Raw genomic sequence first — 22,254 nt, 5'->3', positions numbered from 1 at the left:
CCTTCCTCCAAAATGAAAGTCCTGTCGTCTCCCCAGACACTAATGGTAGAAAACAGAGTCAGAAAATGCTGTCAGCAGGAGCTGGGATCCAAGAAGACCCCTGGGTCTGTTTGGAAACAAAAAGTAGACAGATATCATTAAGCAGATTTGATGGTTTAACTTCTATTTTCCCTTTCTAATTTGAGCTTGCTCTGAGAAGCATCCCAAGTAAATCTCCACCATCCTGTCCTTGTTGGCACTTTGCTTTCTATTAAACTCTGGCAAAATCACATGGCACGCTGGCAAAACCAGGAGAGAAAGAAATGGGAGAGAGTAATCAGCACACAGTGAGCAAAACTGCTGCTTCCTTCCATCTGCCAGCCCCACGCTGACCCCAGCAGCCGTGGGTGATGAGTGTTTCATGACCCACCACCCTCTCATTCACCAGAAGAAAATGGAGCAGTAATTGGCAGGGCACACCCGCAGCTGGGGATCAGTCATTGCCCTGGATCTGCTGAGTCAGAAGAACTGAAACAGCCACTAAAGTCAGAAAATGAGCGTTCGTGTACCACCTAGAGCTGATGTCCAGGCAGGAAATAGAAACGGACTTCAGAATAAAAGTCAACAATTGTAAGTGGATAAAGATGGGAGCAACGCTACCAGAAGCCCTTCATCCCAATGATGTCACGGTTCCCAAATGCCCTTCAGAAATGCAAATTGCCTACAATGTAATAAAAAGGGCATTTTCTAGAGTGTGCAGAGCTTGCATAGTTTAATTAAGCATAAACTAGGGTGACTCGGAAAGGGAAAATGATGTGGATTGCATTCTCTGAGTGACCTTGGAAATGCTTTTAGATACTTTGTCTATAGAGCAATTAAACACACACTCCAAGTTCTGTCATTACTATTCCCTTCCTTTATTTAGAAGCGCATGTTCTTTTTATTCTCCCTGATCTCACATTGATATATCCCAGCGCTTAGAAGATGTACTTCCAGTGCTTACTTACATTAAATTCCTGCTACCTGCTTTCCTTGCTTTGCACCAAACGGCAACCAGCCCATTTCACTGGAGCAGCAAAACTGGAATAAGGCGATGGCCACAGAAATCTCTCATTCCAAGACAGAATCACAGAATTATCTAGGTTGGAAAAGACCTAGAAGATCATCTAATCCAACCCTTACCAATACTTCCCAGCTAAATCATATTCCTCAACACAACATCCAAACGTTTCTTGAACACTCCCATGGTCGGTGACTCCACCACCTCCCTGGGCAGTGCATTCCAGTGCCTGACTACCCTTTCCAAGAAGTAATACTTCCTAAAGACCCGGCCCTTCTGCCTCAACACATCCTACAGAATCTAAGCCCCCTCCTTGTCCTGTCACACTGCATCACAGCCCTCGGTGAATGTTTGCAATGCGAGTCTGAGCAGCTCCTGAAGCTTCAGTGGCAACTGCATAAAGGGGAAGGTGGTACGGGTGAACAGGAGCCGACCTGCAGCTGATGCTCAGCCCGTGGTGGGGTGTCAGTGACGCACAAGGACCGCTGACTCACAAAGAGATGCAATACCCGAAGGAAAGCACTGACCCCGGAGCAATTGCGTCCCATCACGGTGCTCCAGCCCCGCGGCGGCTGTGCGGGCTGGAATTAGCGACAGGACGGTGCCGCTGCCGGAGGAGGAAGGGGACAGGAAAAGGGGACAGGAAAAGAGCAATGCCTTGCATTAGGGACTCGGTCAGTGGGTCGTGCTCTAGGGCTGCTTGAAATAACGTGCATTCACTGTTGGTACATCTGTATTCATTTTTTTCAGTGTCAAAGTAAATGCTGATGTCGTCAAGTTTAATCTTAAGAGACCCCACAGTAAAGATGTGGAAGTCTGAGGGTCAGCTTTAGGGTTTGGTCCCTATCCACTCCGCATTTAAGAAACCTGCGTAGGGATCTTACGTTACGAACACGGGGATCTCTTGGGTCTGCGGTGAGGAGGAAAGAAGATGAGAGGGGAAAAAAGCCTGTAAAGCGATCGGCGGGACGCTGCAGCAGCTGCAGTGCACGGCCGGCAACACTAGAGGGGGTGTAAGGAAAGAGCGAGCGGGGAAACCAAGGGCCGGGAAAACTCGCACGTCAGAAGTTACCGGTGGGATGTTCTGCCATCCCGTCTCACGTGAGACTTTCTCACAGCTGCAGCACATTCTGGACATGCAGATTATTCACTGCCTGCAACAACTGCTAGTACAGAATACAGGAGACAGAACCGGTGTCGCATTTGGAAAGGCAGAATGGAGGTGTGTTGTTGCTTCACCCCGGGAGCAGGAAGGGCAGAGCGAGGCTGTGAGATGCCGTTAAGCCCTGAGGAATTGTACCCTGACCCCTTTTTCCCCACCAACCGGTTCCGTTCCATCCTCCCTCTGGATCTTCTCACTGCGCACTAACCCAGCAGCACAGGCAGCACAGCTCCTGCTCTGCCCTGAAGCTCGATGCTGAGCCCAGCTCCCCAATCCCCAGCGCAGCCCCTCACACCCATGGCAGCCTGCCCACAGCATTCGTTTCCCCCACTTTCCTATCCTGGTCCCGTGTGAACGAGCCAGGCTCCCGCTGATCACTTCATCCTCTTTATTAAGCCCGTCTCTGTGGAGACCATTTTAATTTAATTCAACTTGATAGCCGAGTCTCAAATCCCCTGGACTCCCTCACAACAGCACAATCTCCTGGTATTGGATACAAAAGCACTTTCTCACCGTTCTCATGCTTCCCCTTCAAATCGAAAGTATCAAGATCCAATTTCTCTAAGCCAGCTTTTAGCTCTTGGATGTGAGCCATCAGTGAGCGCATAGCACTGAGCCCTCAAAGAAAGTGCTGAGAAGTGCCCCTCCTCGGCAGAATACGTGACTGTATTTAAACACGTTAGGCAGGAAAGGGATAAAAAACGCATTCCTACAATACAACTTAAAGGTCTCGTCAGCCGTACTGGCTGCATGAAGAGAGGCTTCTAAAAGCTAATGAGGGATATGGTAAGAAGTTTTGTACATGTGAACCGTCTTGTTGCTAGGTACTGATACAACTCGGAGTGCAGAGCACCCATCAGTGCTTTGGAGGTTGTATGGGCAAAGCTGCCCATGGAATTAAAAATTTAACCAGAACGAGGAACCGTACAGGAAGAAATTAACGTGTAACTTAAAAACAGAACAACAGGAATTCTATCTCTGACAGGCCAGTAATAACACTTTATTTCACAGCAGCAAGGCAAAACTTGGAGAAGGCTGTGATATCCCAGGTCACTGCTGGGTTGTGACTTCTCGTGGGAGCCCTTCGGCACAATCCTCATCCGCAGCACTTTTCAACATGGATGTGGGAAAACCTGTGAGAACATCTCTGTTTTTGGTAATAAGCCACGTTTCATGTCCAAGGCAAAAACGTCAAACTCACACAGCAGAGATGGTGAGATGCTCCCAAAGATGGAAGAACAAACAACAGCTTTGTTTGCTCTGCTTCCTTTGCACCAAGTCTCCAAGGCAGAAATGCAGCAGCAAAATTCATGAGAAAATAACTTGGTAAGCTACATAACATGAGAACATAAAGAAGCATCACATGGAAAAAAGAAAAGGTCTGTTCATATCCAACTGTTTAACCTGCAAGACCTTCAGCAGCGTGGCAACCCGGCAAAAGCCTGGAGTCACCAAGAGGAAACTTCATCTTGGAGGCAGAAAACACTCTAGCTTGGAACGGCTCTGGCTAATTTGGTTTCAAAAGATTTGGTGATATTGAAGTCATACCTGGTGCTCAGCCAGGAGGACTCCCCAGATACAGCTTGTGATGAATGAAACTTGAACTTATTGCTTGTGAGCTGCGCTGGAGGAAGAGCTCTGGAGAATAAATCATCTCACTGTGTAGAGACGAGCTGCAGCACGGCGAACGTGAACGTATGTTACAGACTCAGTTTAAGCTGTGCCTCATGGAAGAATAAGTCAACTAATTTTCTTGCTAATGCACCCCAGAATCTACTGGGACCATCAAGAAGAGAGTGAATTAGGTCATTCTGGAATGCCTATTAGGACACAAAGTGGACTCAATCTGCAGTCTTTTCATTCATGACACCAACCAGACCTCTGTTACTTTCTGTCCATATTAACTTGTTAAGATCACACAGTCTGGAAGCGACATGCCTTTATTTCCTGGCCACCCACGTACTCTGGGCTGAGCTATTTGCTACGCACAATTTGTTGCTGAATCAGTGATTAAACAAAGAAAGATAGTAACAGATTTTGACTTTCCGTTTAATCTGCAGAGAGTTAAAACCTCCTGGTCTTGTTAGAAACACAAATAGACACAGACTTTGAGAACAGAGCTCAAGCTTTTACAATTCATCAGCAACCATAAAGAACTGCCTCTAATCTTGAAACCTTTACTGGGATGTTAGCTGAAGACTCAAAAGCATTTCTTGTGCTTTGGCACAGGAATGCTACGGCTTCCTTGTCCCTTTCTCCATGCAATGCTCAATCTTCCTGGGTAGAATTCAGACCATTCTCTGAGATATCAGAATGGATCCTAACACACTGCACTCTCCTCTGAATGGCTGCAGGTTGCAAAGTGTCTTTGAAAGAGATAAAACAGACGTGTCATGCAGTAATCAAGCAAACGCACTCCCTGATTAATATGCAAGTTTTAAAAGTTCAGAAAATGTCAACATAATCCATAGGTGCACCCTGTTCTTGGAAAGGTCCCTGTTTTGCTCGTATATAAATGTCACTCTACAGGAATTTCATTCCAGCAGCTCTTCATAAACTCAAGTCAATGATGATATGTTCAAATATTTGTGTGTTTCCTTTAAAACTAGAGGCAAAGAAAAAATCTCTTCGATCCGTTGACACAGCTGTGAAAGAACGTGGCGCTTGCACGTAGATTTCTTTAAACAGCCTAAAGAGCTTTTTTTCATCATCCCATTGGTATATCTGGGAGAAGGTATAGTCACTTCCCAGGGCTAGGTAGTAATTATTCTTAAAGGAGAAGGGCTGCAGCGTCATGGCTCCTCGGGATGGAAGAGCCTGGATCTCCACAAACTGTTTGCTATTCCATTTCATAACTCTGGAGTCCCCAATGAATCTTGTGAGCGTTATGTACAGGTTGTTTTGCATCCTGAAACTCTTCACAGCCAGAACATCTTCCATGTTGGGGATTTCACCGTGCGGGACAAACTTCTTTGAAGCTTTGTTCCACTGGAGTATAATGGGAACCTGTGAGCGGCTAGAGAGGATCAAATGTGATTTCCCATCTATATCAAGAAACTCAGCATCGGTGTCCCTGAACCACTCGTGAAGGGACTGATATGAGTAAAATCCTTTGTTATTCCACTTGTACACTGTTGACAAACCCGCTTTGGAGCTATCTGCTATGACAAAGAACATTTCACTGTCTATCTCAAAAAGCTCTATATCATTTGGCTTGGAAATGCGAGATACTTCAATATCCTGGAATTTGACAAACTTTGTCCAGCTCTCATCATACTTGTAAATGTGTGAGCCACCAAAGAGCTGTGCCACCACCACAAAGACTTGGTCACCAACAAGAATGGCTTTGCATCCCACTATGGACTGACCTAACAACCAAAGAAAAGAAAAGCACATATGTTAGCACAGTTCAAAGCACCCTTTAAACCACAGAGACATCACTCTATCACCCTCCACCCTTCTAAATCTTCATCTCATAATCCACCTTTTGCTATGCTCGATCAGAGCTTCTTTTCTTGCTTCCTCCTCTCCAATCACTGGACAGATGACTTCAAATCACACCCCTCAAGGTCTGCAAGTTCCTCTTTATCCAAAATACTCTTTCTTTCTCTGTCCAAAACAATTATTACCACATTATCCAAAACAATTATTTGATCCAGTTTTCATCACTCAAAAGAACATGAGTTGTCCCTTGATCCAGCAAGAACCTGAAACTCTTTTATTCACAGGATATCTGTATTTCCAGTTTATATATATAGAGAAATGAAATACACTCTCTTTTTCCTGGTTGAAGTGTCACAGCCGACTTTTTGCTTCTGTAAGCAGAAACACTGTGGATATAGCCTGGCAGCGAAATGAAGAAGATAAAACAAGATAAATCTAACCTTGTTGTTCATTAAGTATTTAAGTATTCCTGAAATTTTAGATTATGTTAAACTCAGAATATTTAGGACTACTGTGGTTATGAACAGTATTATAATCTCGAGTCACTAGACAAAATCTACACCAAACTCTGTATGAAAGGATCTGTTGCATCTAAAGAAGTCTTCACTGAAACACAATTTAAGTAGAACCACATCTACACAGACTCCTCTGTACTCAGTCTGCTGCAGTCATTCTAACAGACTCATGTTGACACAGTAGCTGACCCCTACCCATTGCTGCTCCACAGCTGGTCTGTGATGAATTATCATCCTTCCAGAGCCAATAATGCTGGAGGGGTAGGATTCATCTTGAATACCGTAAGATATCTGCAGTGTAGAGAGGAACATTTGAGCTGATCATCCAGGCTCTCTCTGGTCTAATTTAGCCAAAGAACACTCTAGCAAAGGATTTTACCTAGCCTGTAGATATCTCCTTTAGGAGAGGATAGCAACATCTATTTCTCTACGTGTTGAGTATAAATGCAATCTCAACAACTGGTTTAGGCCCATGAGCCCACACTGTAAAGGGCTAAATTCAGACTAGCGTTCAGCTAGTAGCAAAACTGCCCACAGAGTGGATAGCTTGTTCCTGAGCCCTGCAAATGCTCTTTAGGCTCCACAAAAGGCTCTTTGAACGACTGAGCTTTCCAGCTCACTTTCACTTCAGAGTCCAGAGCTTTATCTGGGGCCTCCCAAGAATACAGGACAGTCACGTGAGAAATGAGTCTTGACACAAGTTCTGGGTATGGCAGGTAGGGAAAAGGTCCTGAGGAAACGTGTCTCCTAACTATGTCATTCACAGCAAGATGAACCTTGGAAATGACTTCATTTCCAGAGCTCTTCTGGAGCTCTGCTAGCTACCTTCAGCCCATCTACTTCTTAATTAAATTCACTGCTACTTATTTTCCCCTCATCTACAAAAACACAATGAAAACCTAAAGATGCAATTTTTTTCACTTCCAAAACTTCCTGACACAGAAGTAGAATGTTGTTAAGTTTCCTAAGCGCCACACACAGCTGAACTGAACAAGCTGGTGCTTGCTTCCTTTGCAAACACCTCAGAACACCAGATGAGAATACAGTATACTCTGCTTCCAAAACTTGAAAGTGAAAAAAATAAACTGTTATACCAAGCAAAGAACAGGAAGGAAGGAAGGAATGGAAAGAAGGAAGGATACTCCATGGATAAATTTAGCCCTCAAGTTTTCAGAACCAACAGGCTGAAATAAGTGGGAAAGAGGATGGTGTAGAACCAGGCTCTAAAGACTGTTCCTGCTGCAGACAGTTCCTCCTGGGCAGCATGCTTTAGGCAGCCCTACTTGAGCAAGGAGCTGCACCAGACAAAACAGGTGTCCCTTCCTATATCAGCCATTCCGCAGTTCTGTGACTGAGCTCAGTACAGTACTGCTGGTGTCATTAGGAACAGAATGGTTGTTAGCATTGGAAAGTAACAAAGCATCAACATGGGCTTTTTATTTGGTAAGTAATCTGGCCAAATTCATGCAAATTCAGCATTTTAGTAAATAGAAAGTAGACACAGAAGCTTTACAGTACAGTTGCTAAATTAACAGCCATGGTTTTGATACTCCTATGTTCTCTTCAGCTGTGAAATAAACCCAGCCTGTCTAGATCCACCCTTCAGACCTATTTCTTTCAAAGTGCAGTAGAATATTTTTATCTTTTTTGTTTCATTTTGCATGCACTTTGGTAACAGCAAGGGCCCCCTTAACTTATCCTTTAAGCTACAGTGTGATTCAGGCAGCAAGTGTCTGAGCTGGGCCACCACGTTACATTCACAGGAAGTATTTGTGCCGTCAGAACAGTTCACAAGTTCAGACCAAAAAAGCCTATTGAGTGTGCTACAGCAAGGTTAAGCATGCATGTAAGAACAAGGTGCTCTGCTCATTCATGTCCACATATTGCACACTTTTATTGGCTAATTTCAACACTGATGTAGGATGAAAACCAACTGGTTCCATCTATGAATCTCACCCTCTTTGTGAACTGCCAATAGTTCATCAACATTTAGAATCCCAGCGTTAATTACCTGTGATGTTGTCATAACTCCTGAAATTCATTTCAATATGGTCCCACTCAAGCACCATGCAGTTCTCCATGCTGGGCTGTGCAATGGCTACGAACACATCGTTTTTAGAGTTGAATGTATCCACTGACACTGACTGGTAGGGCAAAATCTGGTGAACAACGAAATCTAAAGAAATGCATTACAACAGTTAGGATACATTCCTGCTGAAAATACAAAATAAGTAGTTGCTGATTACAGACAGCAAACAGCAAATTCTATATAAGCCTAAAATGAAAGTGTCAGTGCTCAGTTAGGCATGCAGCAACAGGGGAAAGCATCTTCTTGCTTTAAGCATCCTTAATCTGTCCTCTGGAAAGAGAGCGGTAAAGGAGATCAAACAGGGAAATAATATCAGAATTTGGATTTTCCAGCTAGGCTGGCTGGTATCCTTGAAATCAGGATACATTCAAACAGTCACATGCTGTCAAAGAGAAGACTCTTTCCCCACAGCTGGAAGTTGCTTTCCCATCAAGCCAAATGGCCTTGGTAGAATCACTTTCAAGCTGAGAGCCAGCAACTTCCAGCTGAAGTCCAATAACTTCTTAAGACATGCAAATTTAATCACTAGCAATTTGTGTTACGCTAAACCAGGCAGAAAGTGAAATAATATCTGAAGTTTGCCTGGGGATAACCCCATTTTGGCTAGAGCATAGATAAAATGGTGTAATCAAAATCTCAGTTAACGTAGCGTTTTATGGGGCACTGTAAAGTAGTTTAAGCATAAAATACAACCAACCTTCAAATTACTATCCAGTGGAAAACTTATACTAAATACTAAGACTGAGGAGTTGAAGCGACCTGTAAAGACCAGCCCAAAGTTCAAGATTTTTGCTCAAAAGCCAAGTGCCTGTAGATCTTGTCCTGAAATTCACATTGAGCTAAGTCAATGTTAATGTTAATGTCAGTGTTAACACAGAGCCAGCCTGGGGCAAAACAAGAAAACCCTAAATTTGATACTTGGCCTGATAGCTGGGCAAAGTCATCATTATCAGAAGAAGAAATTAATATAGCAGAGTTTATACTGAAAAGCCAGATTTTGGTGAAATGCTAATCAAGTCCTCACTCTGGTCCCTCATTCTGCCATGTTAAGAAATACTCATTTTTCTGTGAAGAACTCTTTGTCTCTGCACGCAAGAAAGCTTTTGCTCTTGGGGAGTTACACTTCTGGGGAACAAAGACAGATGACAACCATCACGCAAACAGAACAGATTCCACAGCTGCAACAGAAACAACAGTCACCACTCTTTAAGGGACTGCTACAGACAGAGCATGGGATTGATCCAGCAGTGCATGTAGGAAAACAAGAAAGTTACCTTCATTCCCACTGGAAAAGCAAAAAGACTGGGAAAAACCAACAACAAATTTTGCAGAAAGTAGAATTAGGTGACAAATGGTGAGAGGTAATTAAGGATGAGACAGGAGCAGATGAACTCACAGAAAGCTGAACTATTTCTAAAATCTCATGGGGATAAAAGCATAGCTCTAACACTGAAAAATACGTCCCAACAGATTTGAAGCACTTTGAGGAGATCTGCAAATTAAAACAGACCAGTCTGTGAGTTAAAATCCATTGCTCGTTCAGAAATGATTCAGTGTTAACACTGCTATTTTTACTTGTACCTGTCACAGGGCTCTTAATGTCAGTGGATGACTAAAAATGGGTAACTAAATCAGACATAATCAGTAAAGAACAATAAACCAAGCTGTAAATACCAGACTAACATGGAACAGTCGCACATTAAAAGATGTTGACACATCAGGTTTGCCAAAAATTTAGGCCTTGAAGGCAACAGAAGTGGTAAGCCTGTGTTCAAGACTCCTGAAAGCAAGTACCCATTCCCTCAAAGGTCCTGTAACCAAACCACAGTGCCCCTGCATTGTGGGAGAAATAAAAACAAACAAACAAACAACAACAAAGTGAAATGGATTAACCTGTTTCAAGATACAAGCTGTGAGAAATAGCAAAGACACTGCAAGAGTAAGAAGTGCAGGTCACTGACATTGCCAATTGGTTTCACAGTAAGCGACCAAGAGTTTTGTCCTCTGGATTTTCTTAATGATGATGTCTGAGATGACACAGTCCCAAAGACTTACATTTATACTCTATATGATAGTCTCTTACAGGTCGTTTCTGTATCCATTCTATCCCCTCTCAAATGCTCTGTAAGGATGCTTGAGCCCCACTTCTTCCACACCTTCCCTACAGATCTGAGCTCCAGCTTTCTGGCTACTTCCAGGCCGAGCAGGTTAGGCATAGTGTCCTCATCTGGTTGGAAAACATCCTTTACTGTGTAAAGAGTATGCTATATCCATATGCTTGCAGCTAGAGCACAGGTGGCCTTTGAATAAAAACATTTGCTGTACAATCTATGCACCACATAACACCTTGGCTTCCCAGCAAAATCCACAGCACATAATGCTACATTTATGCTCAGTAAAATTTCATTTATAGCAGACAAGGGGACTAACTTTATGGATGAATTTAGCCTGTAGCTATTTCAGTTCATATCTGGATGTCAGTTATCTAGACACCAAAAAAATGATAGAGTATAGGGAGGTAAATTTAGGTCTGAGGACCAGGAAGGTAGGGCTTGTTTTCCCATGCTGTCAGTGTTGTGCAATTTCTTAAACTAGACTGAAATGAAACGCAGCTTACTTTCACACCTTATTTCTGTATCTCCGTGGATTTACAGACACAGTAACCTAGGCACAGTTCTAAGCTACACTGATCACTTGCATTTGACATACTGTTATGTGGCACATTATCACTCTTTATCCCTGCTGATCTTCTGGCATATTTTTGAATTTTTAATCCATTCTCTTTCCCTTTAAATATTGCCCTTGAATTAGATTTCAGATCATACCCTGAAACTTCATTTTATATTACCAGTAACAAACTACTGTCTCTTAATGCTGAAGACTGATTTGATGACAGAGGAAAGAACTTGAGAATCTCTGATATTACTGTATAGAAAAAGAAAAGGCAAAGTGCTGACATCATATACATGAAACATGAGAACAATACCTGGTATTCTCAGCTGTATGATGTGACTACATTTAAATACAGGCAACTGCTGCTATTTGGTCATGAAATATAAGCATACCCACATGCAAGTGTCTCTTCACTTCAGTCTGCTTGCTTTACATTACCTAAAATAAAAATCAAGATCCTAAACAAGACAGTACTTGGAATATTATTGGACATTTATCTCCAATTTAATGCAGATCCATAAAGAAGAGCTGGCAGTGATATTTGGTGACATTAAATTGTGGTCTACTGAATAAAGATAGCAGATGTAGCCAAATCATTTGAACTTCTCTTCGTTGCTTTCTGTACAGCAAAAAGATTTTAGGAAGTTCATCTGACATAACTATATGGCCTTATTCCAGACAACAGAATGCACTGTGATGAAAATTAGGTCATGAGCAAGTCATAATCAAGCCTTTAAGAATATGGTTATTCCCAACTCTTCATCCATTATCACTTAATCTAAGTAAAAACTGTACTTTGGCTTCAAAAAGTAATTATATGCTAGTTCTAGTATTCCACAGTGCCTTGTATGTTACCCTTTTCTCCCTTCCTCCCACCATATCATGCTCAGGGAGGTGAAACAACATAGTCTACACCTCTGATATTTAACCATTTGTAGTGTGCTTAGAAATATATATTCTGAATACCTGTAGTGGTGCATTCATAATCAAAACTTGTCACATCATTTAACTTCTTATCCTGATATTCTGCTGGACCAATACACAGGACATCAGAAACAGTGGAATTTGTCATCTTTAACCACAAAAACAACCACTTGGCTTTGCAGTCACACTCAAATTTATTTCCCCTTAAATCTCTAAAAAACACACAGAAATAAACATATTTGAAAAGGTTGATAGCAATATGAATGTACAGAACTGTTAGCACTTTGACATAACGAACTTCAAACGTGTGAGTAATTTTGATATTGTTTTGAAATGAGAAAAGACTTTTATTGCGTTCTTAATATCTACGCTCCTTCACTGAAGTGTTCACCCTGGGAAAACAGTTTCAGCCTAGGAAATAAGGCCAGGCATAAGGCTAGTAACAGAAGCACCGTGATTCATGTAAAGTCACTCCCGTTTGTAAGTTTTCATCGGATTAGGACTATAGCATAATAAATCTTCATAGAGTGCTTGTCTGCTACAAGTCTGCATCCCATCATCTACTGCTGACACAGACAAATCCCATTCCTTCACTCAACTACCCAGGCACCCTTGGTGAGCAGGGTGGTCGTGCTGGTAAAATTTCTGTGTTATACTGAAACACAGATGTAAGGCTGGTATTTTTAGAGTCATTCCTGATGTGGAGTCTAGTCAGCTTAACCTCTCCCCTTCTAACATGCCTGGTCTTCGATCCTATGGCAATTCTTGTGGCTCACAATCTTTAGTTAAGAGAGCCAGGCAAAAAACAAGGGAAGCAGACTAGGAGCTCAGCTGTATGTGAAAACACTGGCAATAAGACAGCAAGATGCTACAACTGCACAAAACAGGAGAAGTACATTTGTAAATTAATGCCTCTGACTAAAATAATCTCACAGAATACTTGCAACAGCAACAGGAAAAACTATTCAGAGAAACTGCTGTTGTAAAATTAATTGTCTGCTTGGCTAAAAGAATATGCAGAACATCAGAAAGAAGTACAGCAATGCAAGCTGTATACAGCATCATGAGAAGCAACAGTGACTTGAGAACAGCAGTCATTTTGGTGAAGTCCATCAAGTAAATAATATTAAAATGAGAAACATAGAACAACAAAGTGCACATTTATTTTATGTGCAGATATCACACACAGCACCACGCAAATGCAGAACTTAAACCACAGAGCAACAGAGTGACAGTAGCAGGAGGTCAACAGAAATATTTTCATTACTTACAGTTCAATTAGAGAATCTAAATCACTGAAGACATCCCTTGGCAGAGTTTTCAGATGGTTATTGGCCAAAGAACTAGAAAAGAAAGTTTAATATCATTGTTACATCATCTGTTCTATCACCTTGTTGGCTCCTGCTAAGTCTCAACTCACCTACAAAATGTTAATTATGGGATACTGTCCAGTCACCAGCATTGCTAATAACTACCAGGAACATGCACACATTCATTATACCTATTTAAGAATGGTGATTCCTCGAAGAAAATGAAGCTGACGCAAAAGTAAAACATATAACGCTGTTTTATTGGGTGAAATCTAACAGAGAGCAATGACTGAACATGCTGGAGAGAAAGAGGAATGTTAACTACAAGTACATAATACCGCAGCGGCACCACTGGCAGCACCCACAGGCAAGGGCTGCACCCCAACGCCACCTGTGAGCATGCACAGGCAGCTGGATGTGCCGAGTGCTGCCTGAGCAGGCATTTTTTAAAGGCCACTGTTTAATTCATGGAAGGCACATTACCAACAGTCAGAGGTGTTGGCTTGAAAACCATCTATCTGCAAGAGTTGTGCTCCAGTACAAATTATTAAGTGTTAAATAACTTACAGGTGGGTCAGGTCTCGAAGGCCACGAAATGCATTTCTCGATATGGTTTCTATTTTGTTTCCTTCAATGAATCTGAGCGGGGAAAAAAAAAAGTACTTCAGTGCTTTAAGCCTATGTCCGCCAAACTCTGCAGGCTCCTGTGTAGCCCCTTCAGACATAGACAGGGGGAAGTCACAGTGGAGTTGGTCACACTGCCTTGTCACCTGTCCTCTGGAGTACTGCAAGAAGTGAAGCGGGTGGCACAAAAGGGAGAGCAAGTGACACAAATATGCAGTAGCAGAGAAACAAAGCGAGCAAGCAAAAGAAACATTATTCATTTGTTGTTTAATTCTCATGGAACGTGTTGTATGAGGAAAGACTTGGGTAGAGAGACTTCTGAGATGGACGTAAAAGCTCAAGTCCTGCCTTCCTCAACAACAACCTAAACTCTGAAATAACAGGGCAGCATGGAGGTGCCAGGGTTCTGCAGGCTGCAGATGGGCACTGCTTGGGAGCTCGTGCCTGAAGGAATGGTGCCCACATCCAGAGGGCTGCATTTGCAGTGCCACCTCCACACCCACAGAACCAGAAGGCTCTCCGCTGCAGTCACTGCTGTCACGTGAACCACAGCAATATACTGGCATATTGCCCAAATTCTGCCAATGTGGAAGACCGCTGCTGAAAGTCTTGTGTCTTCTTGCTGCCACGTTCTAATGCTCTCCAGCCAGGGCATCACCTCTGCAGGGCTCCTTAACGCACACAAGTCATGGCTCCGTGTGCTGGGGGAACTGATAGCCACGTATCAGTTGCAGGAGCATGCTGCTCATCCTGACTGCATGTCAGCATTTAAAGAAAGAGCTGACATTTGAGCATCCTGCACCTAGAGCTCTTGGGGACACATCCATAAATACACCATCAGTTCTGCAAAGCGGCTGTAGCCAGATGGCCATCAAGATATTGCATGGTACAGCTGTATCTGGACAAAGAAAGCTGCGTACTGACTTCAGAAACAGTTTATGAGACAAGAGTATCTCCTTCCCTTTACAGGTCCTTGTTTGCTATCCAGGAAGACAGGGGAAAAACGCTATGAGCCAAGGTCATTTCTTGAGAGAGTCAAGAAGGGGCTGCAGCCCCCAGTGGAATGCAGACAAAAGCTCTGTTTAAACAGAGCCAAAATCCTTTATGAGTTGACCAGTATTCTCACTGCATGCAAAGGATGCAGACGATGAAGTACTGCATATGAATGTAGGGTGTCAGTTATGGGTCAACCATACCGAGTTACAAGGCAGCCTGGAGACATGAATTCACTCCACAGAGCACAAAGCCGAAGTGCTCCCTGACACAGCACCCAATACACCACCAGCTTGCCAGACAGTGCAAATAAGCTCTGAACACAGTGCAACAAGTTGGTGGAAATTTGGGCAGGGACTCAGTAGATTTGCTGGATTCCTTTGTGACCAAACCCAGTCTCAAAGGGCTGCTACCCTGGGAATGCCAGCGAAGCTCCCATATTTATCAGACTTTTTTTTTAATCCAGACTCTGCAAACGTAGCCGGGTAGATTTAAAGGCGCATGAAATACCATCATCAGTTTTGTGAGTACAGTGTGACACAGCACAAGAGCCGCTCCTGCTAAGGGATACACAGGTATCTGCTGCGGGTGCTTCCCTGCTGCTCTTCCTTTGGAAACTGCTCGGTACACAAAGAACCTTGATCATGTTCATCAGCAGTGTCTTCTTCTCTGTAAGGTCTGATCATTGGTAACTGAGAGACATGAGTTAGTACAATTGTAATGGTGTTACCATCTGCACAGCTGGGAAAAAGAAAAAAAGAAAGGAGAACAAAAAAGAAAGGAAAGGGAAAGGAAAGGCCACTCACTCATGTTCAGTTCCCAAAAGGCAGAGGTGAGATTTGCTGGGAGTGCCCTGGGGTCTCAGCAGGGAGGATGACCACAAGCATTAACTGAGACCAGTTAGTCATCTGTTACTAAAAGAAATTGAATCTCCAAGGCTTTACCAGTCTTAATTCTGTTCCCTGGTTTGCAATTAGCAGCCAGGGATGGAAATTGCCCCTTAAATGAGATGAGGAGGAACAGAGATCTCTTCTTTCAAACAGAGGTCTGGCCACAAATACCAGTGCCACAGCTATTGTAGTGCATGTTGTTGTGGCAAGGCTCCATTTCAGACTCATCAGCACTTCAAAGCCTAAGCAAGTCATCACTGAAACAACATAAAAATATTTGTATGGCTTTTTTTTTCTCCTTTTTACCAGCATTCTGCAAATTACTTTTTTTCCTGTAGACACATGGAAAAGAGAACGATTAGATCACTCAAAAATCTAGACGTAGCTGAATCGTGGGTTCCAACATGTGCCACATACAATTAACCTCTATTTCTTGGTCTTCTAATTCTACTGTTGGCTGCTTCTCCTGTATCAGACCATCAGTCCTCAGTGCACCCCGACTTCATCCTACTTACCTGAAGGACTTTAGCAAGAGTCAGTTTTATGAGCATTGGTCTTCCTTTAGACAAAGGCAAATGTTTTCCACAGCGACCTTTCAGCACAGAAAGGTGGGTGGAAAGACGAACTTTCTTTCAGATCATATTGAGAGTTTAGAACATACCAGCTCATGTCCGGTAACACAGAGAAATGGCAGTCCTTTGGAGTATGAACAACCTGGTACCGGGGCTATTACATTTTTAAAAGAAAAAAGGGTGACCTAAAAAAAGAAAACAAAAAAAAAAGATCGGGAAATGAAGATAACGCAAAAATCAACGGAGAAGTGAACTAAGTTCAGAAAAGGAAAGTTAAATAAATGTAAATAATAATGTAAATAATTACAATAATTTATATTATATGAAATATATATTAATATATTCATATATTCGTAATTATTTATAATATTAAAAAAAAAAAAAAATGAATGCCACGGGCATTAAATGGAATGTCAGAACAAAGACAAAGTTGAAGAGGAAAGTTGGGGAAAGAGGACCAGTACGGTAATGAGGGCTGTTCCGGGCAGTACACCGACAGCCTGCAGCTCCTCCTCAGGCTGTCAGCAGGCCATGGGAGGCTTCACTGCCTCTTCTCAGATCCAAACTCCTTGAAAGTGATGGCACTGTTTTGTGAAGCCGGGACAAGCTCTCGCTCAGCAACGCTTTTTCACTGTACTGTAATTACACAGAGCCATCTTGCACTCACAGCATATACTAAAAATCCACTGCAACCTCTGAAAAACGGTGAGCAACCATAAAGGACATTTGCACAGAAATGGAACATCAATCCTTCATCTCCCCGGCTTCTGGTAATCGCAGTTAGGACTAAGGTTCCACAGCAGGAGCCTTGGTAACTTATCAAAACACCTTGATTTATAACAGTCAGGGGAATACAAGCAATACCAAACTTACAGGTATTCTAGATGGAAGAGACCAGCGAAGGCATCATCTCGTATAACAGTAAAGGAGTTCGAGTTCAGCAAGCTGAAAACAGAGAGCAGGCAATGGGAAAGCACATTAAAAGTTGACACACTGGATTATGCCAGTTGTGTTTATTGACCGTGACCAAACCCATCTTACTGACTCAAGCCCATATTGCCCCACCAATGCAGCACACATAAAATATTGTGGAATGGTCTATAAAAAGCAAAAATCAAAGGCGTAATGCGGTGCTAGTTAAAGTCCACCACTCCCCAGGAAATATGTTCGCTGTACCATTCACCTTGGCTAAATACAGCCTAGCCCTAGATTGCTTTGTCCCCTAAGTAGGACAAGCTGTCCCTTCAGGGTAAGTCTGCTGTGTGTGGATCCCAGGTGCCCACAACTCTCAAGCCATGGTGAAAATATTTTCCAGAGACCATCTCAGCGTTACTCCCAAGCTTTGAGAAGTGGTGAGTCCTTTTGTACAAGCATCAGCTTTTATTCATGCAGACCTGGTGGGTTGGGGCTCACCTGTTTTGAGCTTAAAAGGGCACTTGCCCCAAGCCTGACCTGCAGTATGGGAGGAAAGCACCCATTATGCACCACCCCACTGTCAGCTGCAAACAGAGACATGCCTGAATGGCCAGACATAGAAAGCCTGTCTCTAAAAGCATAACTCTGTGTCTGCATGCACCAAGGAGAAGGGCTCCTGGTGCTGCATTGCCTCCTTAACTTCAGGGTCAAAATGTGGTAGAGCTGCATCGAGCAGTTGTCACCTGAGCCAGGACAGAGAGGTTATGGAGAAGGAAGCTACAAAAAAGCTTAGCCAGCAAAGCTCCTCCTCTGCTGTATGAGAGCACGGAGGAAGGCCACCTCCAACGTCTATAGTCCAGGCACAGATAGAGATCTCATTTGAAGAAACAGCAAAACTTTTCTCCCAGTCTAAAAGCCAAATGTTACTCACAATAAATCATTTTTAGTAAAACTTCTGAGTTTTCAGCTATGAGTGAACATGTCTGCACTAATTGCTTTACTATAGTAACTTATTCATCCTCCCTCTGTATGGTTTGAGGCATTTTACTGTAATTAATTTCTAAGACTAATGAACACAGAATGCAAACTTTCCCTGTGATCCCGGGCTGTTATGTTAATACCAGACAAATGCTCCTTAAATTATTCTGTACAAATCTAAGCAAGATTCAGGCTGCAATCCAAAGGAAATCATTGCATTACTGCTTCATCACGGCTGCTGTGACTGAAGATGCGATCCTGACATACAACAGTGCTCCACACAGTGTTTAATCTTTCATCATTTAATCGTTCCTTTTCTCCTGTTTGAAGGACAAACTCCCAAATTACACTGACCAACACAATTTGTCAGGGGCTGGGATGATGACAGAAGTGGTTACAATCCCGCTGCACTGCAACAGAAATGAAAAGGGCAACTTCTGCCTTTCTCCAGCTGCCCCTCCCCCTGTTAGCCCAATGCTGGAAATCCACCACACCTAATGAGAAGGAGTAACCTTCGTCTGCTCTTCTTCCCCCGCTCTGCTACCAAACCAAAACAGATTCCCCATCTCCCATTTCGTACCCACCATTTTTCCCAAACCACTGTCAGGTTCATCTCTTTCCATCCCACACAGCACAGGTCCTGCTGTTTCCAGCAAAGTCTTCCTGTCCTCTGTGCTGGTCCTGATCTCCCCTAAAGCTTTGGTTTGGGACTTTGGTCATGCTGAAACACCCTATTGCTCTGAGGAGATCAGAGAAGGCACAGTAGGAATGCTATGCTTTTAGTCCTAATCCTTGCTTTCAACCAAAAGGGGGCTGGGAGTCACCAGCCTTTCCTTTCCCAGGTAAGTTCTCCATGTGAGAAAGGTTATAGGATGCTCCATGTACTTAGCACAACAGTAATAGCCATTTTCCTATTAGCATACACTGGAATAACTCTGTTTAGAAAGGACGTGGTTAATTGCTCTATTTGCTCTTGCCTACTGTCTCCTCTCACCCTAAAACCCAAAGCTGACCAACCATCTCATCTCCACTGCCTGGTGCTAATGGAAGTAAATATCTTCAAGGTACCCGGCCAAAGCTGAGCCAGAACCTGTGAAGACTCAGATCCTCAGGCCTTACAATCATACAGTCATCTAGGTTGGAAAAGACGCTCAAGATCACCAAGTCCAACCATTAACCCGACCTACGGAGTTCCATCGTTAACCCACATCCCACATCTCAGCAACCAAACATCCTCTTTGTAGCGAGTGGTCCAAGACTGACCACAGCACTTGAGTTGTGGCCTCACCAATGCCGCACACAAGGAAGCGATCCCAGCCCTGCAGGCCTCCATGCTTCACCTCACCCACCTCTCCCCACTGTCTTCAGCAAGGTGACGTCCCCCTCCCTGGATGGTGAGCCAGACTCTGTGGGATGAGGTGAGGGGGTGCAGGAGCAGCAGGGCACCCCACTACCAGATGCCCTTTGGGATTGCCTCTTGCCATGACCAGTTTTAACTGATTTCTCTGTGGCAAGCACTCAGCCTCCATTTCCAGCAGGCCATGCATCATCTTGCTGTACTCTTCCTCAGAGTAACCCAGTCACTTCAGGGTGACGTGTACCAAGACAGGTGCAGCTTGTACAAACCCATATCTCTGTGCTGCCCTGCTCCTACCTCCAGGATGGCTGAATTAAGGCCCATCAGGCACACTGCTTGAGCTGCAGGCGCAGTGTGGGTACAACCAAGGGGTTGACCCATGGTCACCAAGGGGCGCTGGGAGGCACTGGAGGGGCCAGGTGCCTACCTGACCTGACAGCCATAAATTGGGGCTGCACCCGAAGGGACCCAGAGCCACCGGCACCAAACTGGGCTCACCGGCACAACCCGAGCTGAGGGACGGCGCTCATGGGGCTCCTGGGGGAAACGCTGCCCCTTAAAACTGAACCTCCAAGTGGAATTTAGGACATCAGACAACAGTTCTTCTCCTCTTGCACATAACGACACGTTTTATGAGCTGGTTCGATGCTGTGGCAATAAAGAAGATTCACCTCTGGGTCACGAAGCAGCGGCTGCACCATCGAGGTACATGGTACCCACTGCTGCTCCTCCTAAAGGTGCGCCCTTAAGTACACGGGGGAGCGGCGAGCAGAGCTAACGAAATGCTTCGGCGCGATACTTACAGCAGCTGCAGGGAGGGCAAGTGGGAGAACATCCTGTCCTTGACTTCGGAGAAGGTCCCGTTCACGAGGCTCCTGCCGGAGGGAAAGAAGAAGCGCGGCTGATCGAGCAGCCCCAGCCCGGCGTCACGGCGAGCGGCAGCGCCGGCTCCGCGTCCCCCCCCCTCCCCTCAGACCCAGACTCACAGCGATCCGAGCCCTGCGGGCAGGCTGCGCGGCGCCCCGGCCGCCCCCACGCACAGCGCCGACTCCCTCCAGCAGCTGCAGGGCGGCGCACAGCGCGGCGGCGGCCTCCGCGGGGCGGCGGGCGGCGGCGGCAGCAGCATCGCGGCGGCCCAGAGCGCCAGGAGCCGCAGCGGGCCCGCCATGCCCGCCCCGCCGTTGCCCGCCGGCCGCCCGCCGCCGCCTCCCGACACCTGACATCAGCGCGGCGCCGCCCCGCGATGCGGGCCCGCCTCCCCAGCGTGTGTGGGGTGGAAAACAACGAGTCCGTCGTTCCTGCTTTTCAGTCCCTTTATCGAGTGTAACACCAATGTGAATCCTTTTGCTGGTGCTGGGCAGGGGGCAGGAAGCTGCTCATACAGTCATAGAAGAATCACAGAATCATTCAGTCCAGAATCATCTAGTCCAGCTGTCAGCCCATCATCACCACATCCTAAATCTCATCCCTCAGTGCCACAGCTCCAAGGTTCTTGATGGTGACTCCACCACCTCCCTGGGCAGCGGCTCCAGTGCCCACCTACTCCTTCTAAGAAGAAATCTTTCCTAATACCCAACGTGAACCACCCCTGGCGCAGCTTAGAGCTATTACATCTCCTATCACTAATTACCTGGGACTGACCCCCAGCGAGGCTCACCTCGTACAAAGCAAGAAGTATAAAAGGATAGAAAGATTCCAACCCTCTGTCAGAGAAGATAGAATTTCTAGGTTAACTGGCAAAGGGCAGTGAGTTTTGTTGGATCACACATTGACCACCTGGCCAAAGTAAGAGATCTGAAAAAACTTGACTAAGAGCAAAGTATGTCAGGAAAAGTGCTCCTGCTATGAGGACTCTTAATTGCTTACGACCCTGCTGTGGAGGAAGTATGGGGAAATTAATGCTCTGAGCAATATTCATCTTGCTGAGTGTTTTCCTTTCGTTCTTCACTCGTGGCTGATGTGACCTTTTTGGGGTCCAACTGCTAGAGGAGATGCACAGCAACATGCGGAGCACATTATTATTCTCTTGAATATTCTCCAGGTTTCGTACCAAATGTTTGCTCTGCTTGGTCAGGATTAAATGTCCTTTGCTTTTGCCTTCTGCAGGTTTCTGTTCCAGATCACGCACCTGGTACGCTCCTGCAGTTGGCTTTTAAAGAAGCACAAAAGCATTTTTCTTTGCTGAAATGCAGCACTACAAAGTATGTTTTCATAAACTGTTTTAAAAGTGTCCCAGGTAGCAAAAAGAACTGTAGCTCGCCACATCCTGCCTTCATACCTGGGTGGGCAGCAGGGTTCTTGCTCATTGCCTGTCCCTCAGCTGGGACTGATGGCATCTCTTCTTCCCACAGTTGTTGGTGGGAGCTCAGGAGCTCTGTGTCCTCTGTCCTTGTTGAAGAACATTCAAAAGTTACCAGTAGTTTCCCAGAGGTTCTGGCAGACAGACTCAGATGTGAGCAGACAATGAAGTAACAGAAGTGTCATTTATTAATGGTGCTGGACAAAAGAAGAATAGGATGGTAGAGATTAGTACCTTTACATGATGACCAGATTTCAGTCGCTGTTTGACCACTACCCCCAAAAAATGAACTAGGAACTTGCCTTTTTCTCAATCCACCTTGAACTCAGTAACAAAAATGCTAAATTAGACTTGTAAATGAAAGCCAAATTCATCCTTCTTATTCTCAAGGACAGAATATACCCAGAACATAGCGCTTGCTATAGAAAAAGTGAAGCACTTGTAGGTGGACCTGCAGATGGGTTGCTCGT

General features: G+C 44.5%; 1 protein-coding gene across 10 annotated transcripts; it reads right to left on the bottom strand.

The window, feature by feature from the left end:
- Nucleotides 1-3,180: 3,180 nt before the first annotated feature.
- LGI2 (leucine rich repeat LGI family member 2) lies at nt 3,181-21,981 on the bottom strand. 10 transcript variants are annotated; one of them, XR_014945477.1, is made up of 10 exons: nt 20,472-20,715; nt 20,289-20,360; nt 17,109-17,180; nt 13,724-13,795; nt 13,118-13,189; nt 11,889-12,058; nt 11,236-11,360; nt 8,172-8,336; nt 6,356-6,451; nt 3,181-5,569 (listed from the first exon to the last, which is right to left on the bottom strand). XR_014945477.1 is itself a non-coding variant. In XM_085545619.1 (9 exons), exons 7-9 carry the CDS (start codon nt 11,992-11,994, stop codon nt 4,752-4,754), a joined length of 1,089 nt encoding a protein of 362 aa, XP_085401745.1. In that variant the 5' UTR covers nt 11,995-12,058; nt 13,118-13,189; nt 13,724-13,795; nt 16,325-16,420; nt 17,109-17,180; nt 20,289-20,360; nt 20,472-20,663; the 3' UTR covers nt 3,181-4,751. The 10 variants fall into 10 exon arrangements, 6 of the variants coding, with proteins under 6 accessions (XP_085401745.1, XP_015718159.1, XP_015718158.1 ...); XR_014945476.1 differs by lacking the exon at nt 6,356-6,451; XM_085545619.1 differs by lacking the exons at nt 6,356-6,451; nt 11,236-11,360 and adding an exon at nt 16,325-16,420 and having other exon boundaries at nt 20,472-20,663.
- Nucleotides 21,982-22,254: the final 273 nt, after the last annotated feature.

The sequence above is a fragment of the Coturnix japonica genome, chromosome 4 (assembly GCF_054131305.1).
Source record: "Coturnix japonica strain WE chromosome 4, WE-NBRP24, whole genome shotgun sequence".
Classification (NCBI taxonomy): Eukaryota; Metazoa; Chordata; class Aves; order Galliformes; family Phasianidae; genus Coturnix; species Coturnix japonica.
This window is presented reverse-complemented; position numbering and strand designations above follow the sequence as displayed.